The sequence below is a fragment of the Mus pahari genome, chromosome 17 (assembly GCF_900095145.1).
Source record: "Mus pahari chromosome 17, PAHARI_EIJ_v1.1, whole genome shotgun sequence".
Classification (NCBI taxonomy): Eukaryota; Metazoa; Chordata; class Mammalia; order Rodentia; family Muridae; genus Mus; species Mus pahari.
The window spans coordinates 38,661,772-38,674,283 of NC_034606.1; the positions used below are offsets into that span (position 1 = coordinate 38,661,772).

At 51.2% G+C, this 12,512-nt stretch overlaps 1 protein-coding gene across 1 annotated transcript in view; it reads left to right on the plus strand.

The window, feature by feature from the left end:
* Dennd3 (DENN domain containing 3) overlaps positions 1-6,804 on the plus strand; it is a 59,049-nt gene extending 52,245 nt beyond the window's left edge. Inside the window, exons 20-23 of the mRNA XM_029547862.1 lie at positions 1,144-1,277; positions 2,509-2,612; positions 2,695-2,832; positions 5,444-6,804. Coding sequence (XP_029403722.1) covers positions 1,144-1,277; positions 2,509-2,612; positions 2,695-2,832; positions 5,444-5,644 — 577 coding nt within the window. The 3' untranslated portion in view covers positions 5,645-6,804. The remainder of the gene's footprint in view (positions 1-1,143; positions 1,278-2,508; positions 2,613-2,694; positions 2,833-5,443) is intronic.
* The last annotated feature ends 5,708 nt before the right edge of the window (positions 6,805-12,512 follow it).

The following is a 12,512-nucleotide window of genomic DNA, read 5'->3' on the forward strand; positions in this document are numbered from 1 at the left end:
CATTATTCCAACTTCATGTTACCACTCCCTCCCACAATGGTCTATGCCCATTTTGTAAAGACCCCAGTGCTAATGGGCCAGGGCCTGCTGTGATGAGTGCTAATGGGCCAGGGCCTGCTGTAATGAGTGCTAATGGACCAGGGCCTGCTGTAATGAGTGCTAATGGGCCAGGGCATGCTGTGATGATGGTCTGTCACCTTGGCTACCCCTGCAGAGACCCTGTTTCTGAGTCAGGCTGTATTCTGAGGTGCTGAGTGCAAGGAATCCGCTGTATCATTTCTCGGGGACACAATGCAACCCGTGATACCAGCTTGTATCACTGTCTTTACTTAAGAGTACCAACTTCTTTTTTTTTTTTTTTTTTTAAAGATTTATTTATTTATTATATGTAAGTACACTGTAGCTGTCTTCAGACACTCCAGAAGAGGGCATCAGATCTTGTTAAGGATGGTTGTGAGCCACCATGTGGTTGCTGGGATTTGAACTCAGGACCTTCGGAAGAGCAGTCGGGTGCTCTTACCCACTGAGCCATCTCACCAGCCCCCAAGAGTACCAACTTCTAAGTGAGCTATTTATTATACATGCCCTGCAGCATGGTCAGATCTGACGGCGTAGGGGCCAGGGAAGGGTCGAGAGCAAGGCAGGGTCTTCTAGCTGGGTGGTGCAGCCTCAGCCCTGGCAGCTTCTGCGTATGCTACTTGGCGCCACCCCATCTCTGTTCCCTAATACGGTACCAGAGGTGTTTCTGCTCTTCTGCCAGGCTCAGGTCAAGTTTGTGCTTACCTGAGAATGACAGGAGCTGGGAACGTACAGGGGTCACCAGTAGTCCTGGTCACTGCCCACCTCATCCAGCCACTGTCGATGCCACCCCAGGGTGCTGATGTGCCTGCCCTCCCTGGCTCTTCTGAGCTGGATAGCCCTGCTCAAGATTTGGTGCAGTGAATGGTGCACGGGGTCTCCCTGACACCCCATCAATCCCACAGGGGCTAGAGAGGGGATCTGAGCACCTGAGACCCTGATATGTCCCTGGTGTGTCACTCTTATCATCATCCCTACTGTGAACGGTGGCTTTCTTACCCCCAAGGTTAGATGAGAGATGTCCCGTGGCCTGTTAAATGCATAGGAGTGTGTTTGATCCCTCAGTGAGATCTACTCCTGTAGTCTGGATGGGACGGTCATCGCATGGAATGTCAGCACACTGCGAGTGATCAGCCGCTTCCAGCTGTCATACGGTGGCCTCCTGTCCATCAGCCTGCACAATGACCGCATATGGTGCTGTAAGTTTCCAGGTCGTTGGCCAGTGAGCATGGTGCCCTGATGCTGTGCTGGCCCGAGCCCCTTTCCCTTCATTGCACCTGTTTCCGGCTTTGATTCCCTCTCTCCCGGCAACCATGCTTGGCTCGCCCCTTTCTACTCCTTACAGGCTGGTGTATAGATGGCTGCCATTCTGCTACTTGTCTGCCAGCCCCCCGCTCCTTTTCTGTACCCTGGCTCAGTGACCCTGTCTTGTCCCCTGCAACCTCTTCTGAGCGTGCCACACCTGCCTCTGAAGGCAAGTCTGGCCCGGCTCGCTACTGTGACTTGTGTCATTCCAAGCCCTTCCCTAGGACCTCAGTGTCCAGAGCTGAGTCAGACGGTTTGCCAAGGGGTGGTGGGACGGGCAGGCTCTAGGCTGGGGGCTCGTGTTCCAGCACAGTTTCAGAACATCCTGGGGCATGGGAACCGCCTGTACTGTGAGGTCGCTCTGCAGCAGATGGGAGCCTTGAATGCAGTGGGCCATGTGCTTAGACTAACTTAGTGTGCCATCTCCGCACGTGCTTCCTTGCTCTGTCTGTCTCCGTTGTTCCAGGGTCCTGTGTAGGCCATACTGGCTGCAAATTCGCTAGGTAGCTATGGCCTTGCCTTCTTCCTGCTTCCACTGTCCCCAGTCTTCAGTGACTCAGAAAGGACCAGGCCTTGCCTAAGGAGAGCTGATGGATTCGGCCCCGCCAGCCTTGCACACGCTCTTACCTTGCCTGCGGCTGCCCTCACTGAGTATTTTAACCCAGCTCCATCTTCTTTTCTGCTCTCTTTTCAGCTTCCCTTCCCGCTTCCCTTTCCCATGGGTGCTCTTAAGGGTGGTACTGCGTGGTCTCTCATCACTGGGCAGTCAGCAGCCTTCAGAGAAATTAAGAGAACTTATTTTGCCAGGATGCCCTGGTGAGTCCCGCCACCCAGCTTTCCCCTGCTTGCCGTGCTCGAGAGGATTGGGCTTGGGGCCCTGAGCGCCATGAAGTGACCGAGACCAGGAAGTACCTGTCTGTGTTAGAACATCTCATGGGAACTGTGAGACAGGCTTCATGGCCATCATAGGAAGAGGGACCCAACTGGGCAGGCAGTAACCTGCCTTTCAAGGGCGCCCTAGGTGCTAGTACCCCTGTGGCTCCTGACTCTGCTTGACTCTCCTCTTCCCTCCTCCTGACTTGAGCACGCCCTGCCCACCCCTCCTCTTGGTTCTTCCTCCCACAGGTACAGTTCACAAGATCTTGGTGGTGACCCCGCAGGGCTTTGTTCATCAAGAGCTGAAGCATCCCAAAGACTCTCCCTTCCTGGCCTTCCAACTCCTGCCTGAGGTACTCCAGGCCTGTGTGCACAAGTCCGGCCTTGGGCTGTCTTGGTCGCGGTGCTATTGTCCCACGGTGATTTCTATCCCAGGAGCAGCAGCTGTGGGCGGCCTCTAAGGGGGCCAGTGAGCTGTACATCTGGAGCCTGAAGGACCTGGACCAGCCTCCTCAGAAGGCTTGCTTACAAGACTGCACCGAGGTCACCTGTATGATCCGAGTGAAGAGGCAGGTGAGGTGAACGTGTCTAGCCACCAGCATGCCCTCCGGTTCCTCTGCCCTTGTCTTGGTGGCTCTGCCCCCTCTTGCAAGGTTCCTTCCCGCCTTAGTGGGAATGAGTGGGATATGAGGCTGACTGTGACACAGGTTGTCACGTGCCTCAGATTTCACGCGCTCCGTCTGGAGAATGACAACCTCATTTCTTCCCCTCAGCTGGAGGCCCGGTCAGCGTCAGTCCCAGGAGTGGGCAGGCCAGCTGCTTCTCTGTGGAGCTTCTGGTGCCTGACAAGGCCATACCAGACCATCTTGGCTGGTGGATGCCCCTCTTCCATCTGCCAGTCCTCGTGTGGCAACTCTCTGTGTTTCCCAAGGCCCTGGGCCACTGCAGCTGGCCACATCCCACCTAGGACTCTTTCCAAATCATTTTGCTTTCTGAAAGGGTGACTTCCTGGGAGACAGTACTCACCACAACACGACAGTCTCCCCAGCTTACAGAGTTCTTACAGCCCCGGGACAGCCATACCCTCTCCTCCAAGCCGGAAGTCCCAGCTTGCTCGTCACTAAGAAGGACCCAAGCCATAAGTGAGGAGAGCTGATAGCGTCAGGTGCCAGCCTTCCATCACCACAGCAAACAGCTTGAGGGGAAAGGTTTCTGTAGGCTATGGCCAGCAGACCCACAGTGCCAGGGTCCAGCGTCAGCTGGGAGAGGCATTCTGAGAGAAGGGTACCTGGGAGTGGCGAAGACAAACGACTCAGTGAAATCATGGGCCCAGGAGGATGACCTCTGACTGCTCCAGACAGCAGCTTCCCCGTCTGCTTTCTTCTGCTTTCTCTGGAGATCCCCGGGTAGCTCTCTGTGATCTGTTCTCTAAGAGACAGCTCTCCAAAAATTTCTCTCCTGCTCTTCTAAAAATCCTCTAGATCATAAACTTGGTCTCTTATTTACATATTAGTCCAGTTATTTACTCCAGGTTCCCCTTTAATTATCCCACAAGTCAGCATCCCGTGACTCCAGTACCTTAATTCTTTGGAGACAGCAAGCACACATTTTTTTTTTTTAACTTTGCAAAAAGAATTCACAAAGATCTGCCTGCCTCGGTTAAGATAGCTAGGTGCCCTGAATTTTCCATTTTGACCACACCTGGGCCTAACCTTGCTGTGTCCCAGGGTGACCCTGAGCTCAGGAATCTGCCTTTGTAAGTGTAAACAAAAAACTTATCTGGGTGGGATCTCCTTTGATCACCACTCCCGAAATCTCTTTCTCTCCTTTCTTCTATCTTTCTGACACATTGACTCATAGTGCAGCTGCCTTCGTTCCTTTAGATCTGTGAAGGTCCCTTATGCAATTCATATTGAATCCTTGTATTTTTGCATAGTTGAGAAATTATGTATTGTTGAACTCATGTTTTTAGAGTTCTTTTCCACAGCCTTAAGGGCTGTCCTGAAGGTCCCTGCGTTTACAATTCTGCATGGTCTTGTAGGGACAGAAAGACATGGTTCCTGCCCCTGGGACAGGGCCTGCAGGTGTGGACCTCCAGGAGTGTCCTTGGCTGCGGGCAGAATGCTTGTTTATACATATTTTCCCATTCTTCCTTTAGGGAATGCCCTCCCTATCGTTAAGGAGTCTATCTTAATCAGTCTGGGAGGTGAAGGTGTGACTGATGTCTCAGCAGAATGGTAAACACAGGGACCTTCAGGACAGCCCTTTCCATTTATTTTCTTTCTTCTTTCTTTCTTCTTTCTTTCTTTCTTTCTTTCTTTCTTTCTTTCTTTCTTTCTTTCTTTCTTTCTTTCTTTCTTTCTCAGTTTTTCGAGACAGGGTTTCTCTGTGTAGCCCTGGCTGTCCTGGAACTCACTCTGTAGACCAGGCTGACCTCGAACTCAGAAATCTGCCTGCCTCTGCCTCCCAAGTGCTGGGATTAAAGGTGTGCGCCACCACCGCCCTGCTAGGACAGTCCTTAAGGCTGTACAGTTCTGGGGCTAGGGGTGGGCGTGTGCCTGTGAGGGAAGACCTTGCCAAGCAAAGGGCAGGAAGGGACTGAAGGCCTTCTGTTCCTTTAGGTCCTTTCTAGAGCACTTTCCCTGACCTCAAACCTCACACAAAGCCCCACCTCCAGCAAGACTCAGCATGTTCCAGGAGAGCCAAGAGGGGTATTAGAGAACACTCATCCTAATAAGGCTGTGAGCATGGTCCACCTTGGGGCCCCCTTCTGTGTAAAATGCCATAGTAGAGCAGGCCAAAGGTAGACAGTCCCATGCCCAAGGGGTAAATTAGAATAATAATAATAATAAAAAATGATGTGATGGGTTCCATAGGTTCCATGGCAAGGTGTGGTCCCACTGTGTGGCTGGAGTCAGCTGTTCTGCAGTGTGGCCTTGGTGTGAGGCATGCATGTGCTCACCACTCAGGTTCCCACACCCATCCTCTCACAATTACAGCTGAAGTTGCCCTCAGCAGATCTCAAGGCCAGGAGACAGGGGAGCTGTGGCCACATTATCCCGAGGGCTCTCAGGCCCTCCAGGAGGTCCAGCTGCTGGGCAAGCAGGAAGGACACGCATTTGGGGAGGCACATCTGTCGCAGAGCACCGAGCTTCAAGGGAGTATCTCTGTTTCTTTCCCGCAGATCTGGGTGGGCGGCAGGGGGCTGTCTCAGGGTAAAACCGGAGGGAAGATCTACGTGATGGCCGTGGAGAAGGTGACGGTGGAAAAGGAGCTGGTGGCGCACTCGGACACTGTGAAGACCCTGTGTTCTGCCGAGGACCGCTATGTACTGAGCGGAGCGGGTCAGGAGGAGGGAAAGATCGCCATCTGGAAGGTCGAGTGAGAGCTCTGTGCTGAACCGGTGCAGTCCTGTGAGGGGGCCGTCTCCCGACCCACCGCTGTCAGTGGCCAGCTAGCTGGGGCCTGTCTGCTCCGGTGCCCTCACCTCCTTGGGTGAGCAGCTACAGCTTACTGCTGATGACCTCCACTGTAAAGTTACCTCATGTTACCTAGAAACTTCCAGAATCCACAACTAGAAGCCAGCACCCGAGCTGCCAACTCAGCTGAATCACGTGTGACCTGGGGTCCTCTAGGCTGGCCTCTCCTCTTCGTGTTTACTCTCAAACACTTGGGCTCATTGCCATTGGTGTATGGCAATGGCTAGTGTGTCACAGTCAGCCACAGAAACAGCCTGATTCCAGAGAGACCTCTGAGCATTCGAAGGTAATCACCGACCGAACTGGCTTGCACTGGGCAGGTGATTCCTCCTTCAGGGAAGGTGACCAAGGCCTGCCCCAGGGAGGGGACAGTACTGGTCAGGTTTGTCTGTGTAGAAGTTGGGCAGCTGAGCGGCTCTGTCTTAACATTAAAGTTTTAATGAAGACACCGACGACTACAGGCAGGAAGCACATCCCACAAGCACTGGCTCGTGGCATAGCTGCACTTTGTGTGGACACAACGCCTGTCTCTATTGAACTGTACATAGGCTATCTGCACGGAGGCTTGTGAATGTGTTTACCACATTGGCCCAATCTCATTCTGCAAGTGTTCTGTGAGGTGGGTTTGAATGGATGCTGGACACGTAGAAGAAATGGCCTATCTCCTGTGTATCCTCCTGTGAGTTCTGCATGGAGCCCTCGGGATCCCCTGCCTTGGGTTTTTAAGGCTCCACGCCCACCACTGGAGAGGCAGTCACTAAGAGGTTACCAGTGGTCCAGAGGTACTTGAGCTCATGCATGTGAAGACCCAGGCCTGAAGAGTCTGTGTCACTGACTGCTGGCTCCCTTGAGGTGTGGCTCCCTAGAACACAGTGCAGGGGATCTCAGAGCTACACCCCTCCCTGGAGTTCGTGCTCCCTGAGGGGTATTCCGTATGTCCAGAGGAACAATGTGGCCAGCAGCCAAGGGCACAAGTTCACACTGTATTTGTAAAAGTCGATCACAAATGCATTCTAAGTTATTTAATGTCAGTCCATGTATGACCAGGTGTTTACAACTTGTGATAATAAACCCTTTTTGTTAATAAATGCTGGTTGCTTGATTTGGCTGCTGTGAATGGATAGAGGGGTCTTGAGACTGGAAGTCCCGTTTTCTTTGCAGTGCCTGAGATAGAACCAGGGTCTGTCTCTTTCTGAAAAACAAGGGCTCTAACACAGAGCCACATCTTCTCAGCCTTGGAGAGGTCTGAGAATTGAGCACTTTCGCTTTTGTGGCAAGGTTGAACTCTGTAGCCCAGGGTGACATCAACCCTCAGCTCCTGCCTTGATCACCCAAGTGCTGCGGTGACAGGCATGCCACCTGTAGCTGGGACACATTGGAGACCATTTTTAATTTCTCTGTTTATTCTAAGCACCAATTAAGCAGTTCCAAATCAGACTCATTGGTGATTTTAATTTCTACAATCTGAAATGGAACAACCAACTGGTACAAAGAGCCAGAGGCTTTAGGGAGTGGGCACTTATACCAAGAGGAGAAGCAGTGAACAGTGGTGCGGCCGTTCCCTGGTACCCAGTGGACTGGAGTGAGCACATGGTGTGATATCTGTGAAGGAGCCTTGTGAGGGGGTTACTGAGATGAAAAGGTGTACTGTGGTGCCTTTAGTTTGCCTTCAGCTTTTTTTGGTGCCTGGGTCTTGGATACAACCAGTAAGGGAGGGTGAACTCTTCCTGTCGGTGAGGAGCATGTCTCACTGACTCTAGGTCTTTCCGTGAGGGTAAGGAGCTGTGTTGTGTGGCTAAGGGTCCTAGGAGTGAGCCTGCCATGGCTCTTCAGCGCTTGACAGTGGCCAGGCAAGGGCAGGCAGGACCAGTGGTGTAGTCAACTGTGCATCACTGACATCTCCATGTGAAGGGCTGCAAAATGAAACTCTTACAGAATGACCTACCAGGCAGGGCAGTGGTAGCGCAGGCCTTTAATCACAGTACTCGTGAGAAAAGAGGCAGGGGAATCTTTGTGAGTTCGAGGCCAGCCTGGTCTACAGAGTCAGTTCCAGGACAGCCAGGGCTACACAGAGAAACCTACCCAGGCACAGTAGTGCATGCCGGTAGTTCCAGCCCTCTAGAAGCATAGGATGATAGAAGCTGAGGGTCATAAGCTCAACAGCAATGTGAGTTCAGAGCCAACCATGACAACTCAGTGGGGGAAAGGTGGAGAAGGGCAGCTTAGTGTTTGCATTAGTTATGTTTCTTGTTGCTGTGACTAAATCCGTGCTGGAAACAACTTAAGGGGTGGCATATGTTAGCCCACAGTTTAAGGATCTGGTCCATTCTAGTGGGGAAGTTGTGATGGCAGGAGAGGGTGGAACACTGGTCCCATTATATCCACAGGCTGGTGCTGAGCTGGGCCCCTAACCCTTGGGATGGTTTCCACTTGAGTTGTATTTAGTGTGCATGGACTACATTCTCTGATTAAAAGAGAAAGACTGACTACATAAAAATGATCCAACTGTGCTAGTGGGATGGTTCAGTGGGGAAAGTTTGCTACCACGCCTGACAACCTGAGTTCACTTCCTGGGACCCACAGGGTGGAAGGAGAGGATGGTTCCTTCCTGAATGTCATCCTGTGTTGTCTACCGGAGATGCGGGTTTGTAAAAACACGGCTGCGATAAAGGGCAAAGGATGGGATACAAGTCACGCGCACACACCACGCATGTGTCTGTGTTCCTGTAAGACCCGACCACCTTCGGCAAATAGTCACTAACTGCCAACTTACAAAGTGAAGGCTAGGGTCAGGAGCTCAAGGTCATCCACAACCATGAAAGCAACTCTGATACCAGCCTCAAAATAAAATAAAAATAAAAATAAAAATAAAAGACACAGTCTCTTAGTTAGTAAAATGTGTTAACAGAGACATGAAACAGAATATGGACAAACCCCAGATTGCAGATGGAAGCTCAGGCATCTTCCTATCCATGGCTGGTGGAGCCCCTGAGGGTGTAGAATAGCCAACAGCAGCAGCGTAGAGGGAAGGCTCGGGCAGCTGCAGCAGACGCTGGACAGTATAGTTGGGAGAGGTCTGACTCCCAGAGAACAGGAACATGCTCTCTGAGGACACAGAGTAATAAGGTCCTGATCCGGCTCAGGAGGCAGAGGCAGGCTAATCTCTGTTCGAGGCCAGCCTGGTCTACAGAGTGAGTTCCAGGACAGCCAGGGCTACAAACAATAACAAAAGGGCCTGATCTTCTAGAACATGCTCTCTGACTACACAGAGTTAAGATCCTAACCTGGCTCAGGAGGCAGAGGCAGAGAGGCAGAGAGGCAGAGGCAGGCTAATCTCTGTGTTCGAGGCCAGCCTGGTCTACAGAGTGAGTTCCAGGACAACCAGTGCTACAAACAAACAAACGAACAACAAAAAGTCCTGACCTTCTGGAACATGCTCGCTGACCACAGAGTTTCATTAGATACCGCTACACTTGGTTTATGAGGTGCTGGGGTTCGAGCCCAGGGCAGTAAATCCCTAAAGGAGCCGGGCTACACCCTCAGCTCTAGTCATGGTGTTTTAAAGTGTTTGCAGCTTACAAAGGAATTTCCTCAGAGCACCTACTGGGTACACACATGACCTAACAGTGAAGACTCACGGCTTTTCCCAGGATAGGGAACAGGCAGGATGTTTGCTCTCATCTCCAGGCAACACTGCATGGAGGCTCAGCTACTGCACTGGGCCAGAGCAGCAAAGCATAGAGAGTGGACGGGTTAGGTGTGGAGGCTCATACTTATAAGCCTAGCATTTTCGAGGCTGAGACAGGAGGATTGCCAGGTGCTTGTGGTCAACCTGAAGCTATAAGGTGAGACTTTGCCCACCCAACTTTGCCCACCCCCACCAGAAACACAGAAGAAAAACAAGGGCTGAAGAAATGGTTCAGTGGCTCAAAGCACTGGCTGATTTGATCTAGCCCATCTAGGTTTAGTTCCCAGCACCCACGTGGCTTCTGGCTTATTTGAACACCAGGCAGGGATGTGGTGCACAGAAATTCAAGCAGGGAAAACACCCATCCACATAAAAGAAGTTGCAAAACTTCTCAAAAACTGCTCAGAAAGACTAGTCTATAGGGACCAAGGCTGTCTGCTTGCAGCCTTAACCTGAAGAAACGTGAAACTCGGCTCCGTAATGGATTGTGATGTCAGAACACAGGATTACAGCAGAAAACTGGAGAGATTTAAGCTGTACTGACAGTGTGGAGCAGCCTGAGGTGGAAGGCCAAAACACCAGTATCCTGAAAGGTCAGACACCCTGGACAGAAACTTTATAAAAGTCTCAAAAGATACATTGTGCTCGTGAACTGCAAAGCTTAATATTGTAAAGATGTTCTCTGCTAAGTGACTGAGATTCACGAATTCCAGTGGTGCTGGGGATTACACTATGTAAAGAAATGCTAAGAAAACCGTTTTAAAAAGAGATCAGAGAAACAAGTGGCCCCGGATGTGGTTTTTTAAGCATCCCTCCAGACTGCAGTGATTGGAGAAGCAGTGCTGGCACCTGTCTCGACAGGCCAGAAGGAACGCACACAAACAGGAAAGCCACTGGATGAGAAGCACAGAGGTGTGGGGAGGGTACGCCCTTGCGTGTGATGGGTTTTAGGCACTCCCCTGGGTAATTCGGAGTTGGATGCTCTAAAGACAAGTTTGGGAAACCACTGCTAGACTGCTTTCAAGAACATGTAAAGAGACACATGACTCCATCAAAACACAGTATGAAAGTGGAAAGATGAAAAGCCAGGCACAGTGGCTTATACCTGTAATCCCAGCTTCTGAGGCTGAGGCTACCAAGAGCTATAGAACAAAATCCATGTTTCAAAATCCATGATATAAATGAATAAATAAAACAGAAAAAAAAAGGAACCATTACTAGGGGAAACACTAGATCCGACAAAAGCTTTTTTTAAAAAAATTCAAATCCCCAATATGTAAAGAACATTTAAAAATTAAGATGAAAAGCCCAAGCTGGGCGTGGTGGTGCACGCCTTTAATCCCAGCACTTGGGAGGCAGAGGCAAGCGGATTTCTGAGTTCGAGGCCAGCTTGGTCTACAAAGTGAGTTCCAGGACAGCCGGGGCTGTACAGAGAAACCCTGTCTCGAAAAACCAAAAAAAAAAAAAAAAAAAAAAGAAAAAAAGATGAAAAGCCCAACTGAAAACTGAGTAAAAGGTACCTTACCAATGAAGCTGCTTAGATGGCCACTTTACAAAGATGTTCAGTGGGGCTTCGTGCTTAAAGGCGCTTGTTTCTGTTGTCCTGGGTTTGGTTCCCAACCTCCATGTGTTGGCTCACAGGGCCTGCAACTGCAGCTCCAGGGCCTCCAGTGCCCTCTTCTGGCTTTTGCAGGCACCAGTGCACATACGGGGTGAATGTGTAAACATGCAGGCAAAACACTCATAAATAAGAAACAGCTAATGTGGTTAGTTTTCAGCACAATGCAACTTAAATCGAGTCATTTGATGGCCAAGTGTGTGACATCACACATTTTCTTTTTTTTTTTTTTTTTGGTTTTTCGAGACAGGGTTTCTCTGTTTAGCCCTGGCTGTCCTGGAACTCACTTTGTAGACCAGGCTGGCCTCGAACTCAGAAATCCGCCTGCCTCTGCCTCCCGAGTGCTGGGATTAAAGGCGTGCACCACCACGCCCGGCTGACATCACACATTTTCATTAGCACAGAAAAAAGTGAACTTCCTCAGCCAGGAGCACTGTGCACAGCTGTCACTCCAGTGTGCCCGGACACACAGGAGAAGCCTATGGGGTGACAGGAGACTAGGGGCTCTTCCTCTCAGTAATCACTGCATGTATACGATCTTAGAGATTGACCTTTGAGGGTCCCAGCCCAGGACTGCCGCCACCTCTCAGCTGAGGTTACACAGATAGGGTATTTGAGCCACAAGTCACTCGCTGTGTGACGGCTGCTAAGGGGCTTGGAAGGTGTGGATTCTGGCTCCTGCAGCCAGCAGTGGGGTGGGTGACCCTTCGGAGAAATTCTTTCCTATTCCGAGATCTCAGGCACTCGTCGGGGCTGGTGGATGGTAGGGGTGCCACACCTGGCTCTCCCCATGGTGGGGAGGGGGTCTTGAGTGTGTGTGAAGGTAGGACCTCAGGGCCCTGAACCACTACCAGCACTTCCTGCCTGTCAGAAACCACTGTTCTTTGGCCCAACTGCAGTTTGTAACCGTCTCCAGGCTCCTTTAGGGCTCCACAGTGGGAGTTTGCAGCTAACGTAGCAGCAGCTAGCAGCTTTCCACGGGTATGTATGTGTATGCTCAGGGCATGCTCAGGGCATGACCCAGGTTGAGAACCCTATCAAGGATTGTTACTGTTATAAACCTTAGCAGGTCACTAGGAGATACATAACATATTCTGCCCCAGGAAGGAGGCATGGAACACCCACCTCCAGCACCCAAGGCTGTACATGCACACAAGGGACAGCTCCCACCAGACACCTCCCCCTTGGCTCATTAGGACCTCTCATTGCTCACCATTTTCCCTACAGCAAGTAGGGCCCCATCCTACCACCAGGTATAGGCCCAACCTCCTCACCTCTGGGCAGGAATGACTCTGGGAGGCAGAACTGCAGGAGCCTACTTTGCAGACTCAGGGGAGTTTCGGGGACCCTGCTGTGCCTGCAGGCATTGGCCACAGGACTCAACAAGTTCTGGGCAGGCAGCCACTCGAAAATGACAGGACCACACTGTCATCTGCAATGGTAACATTTATTGAACTAACCACAGCGT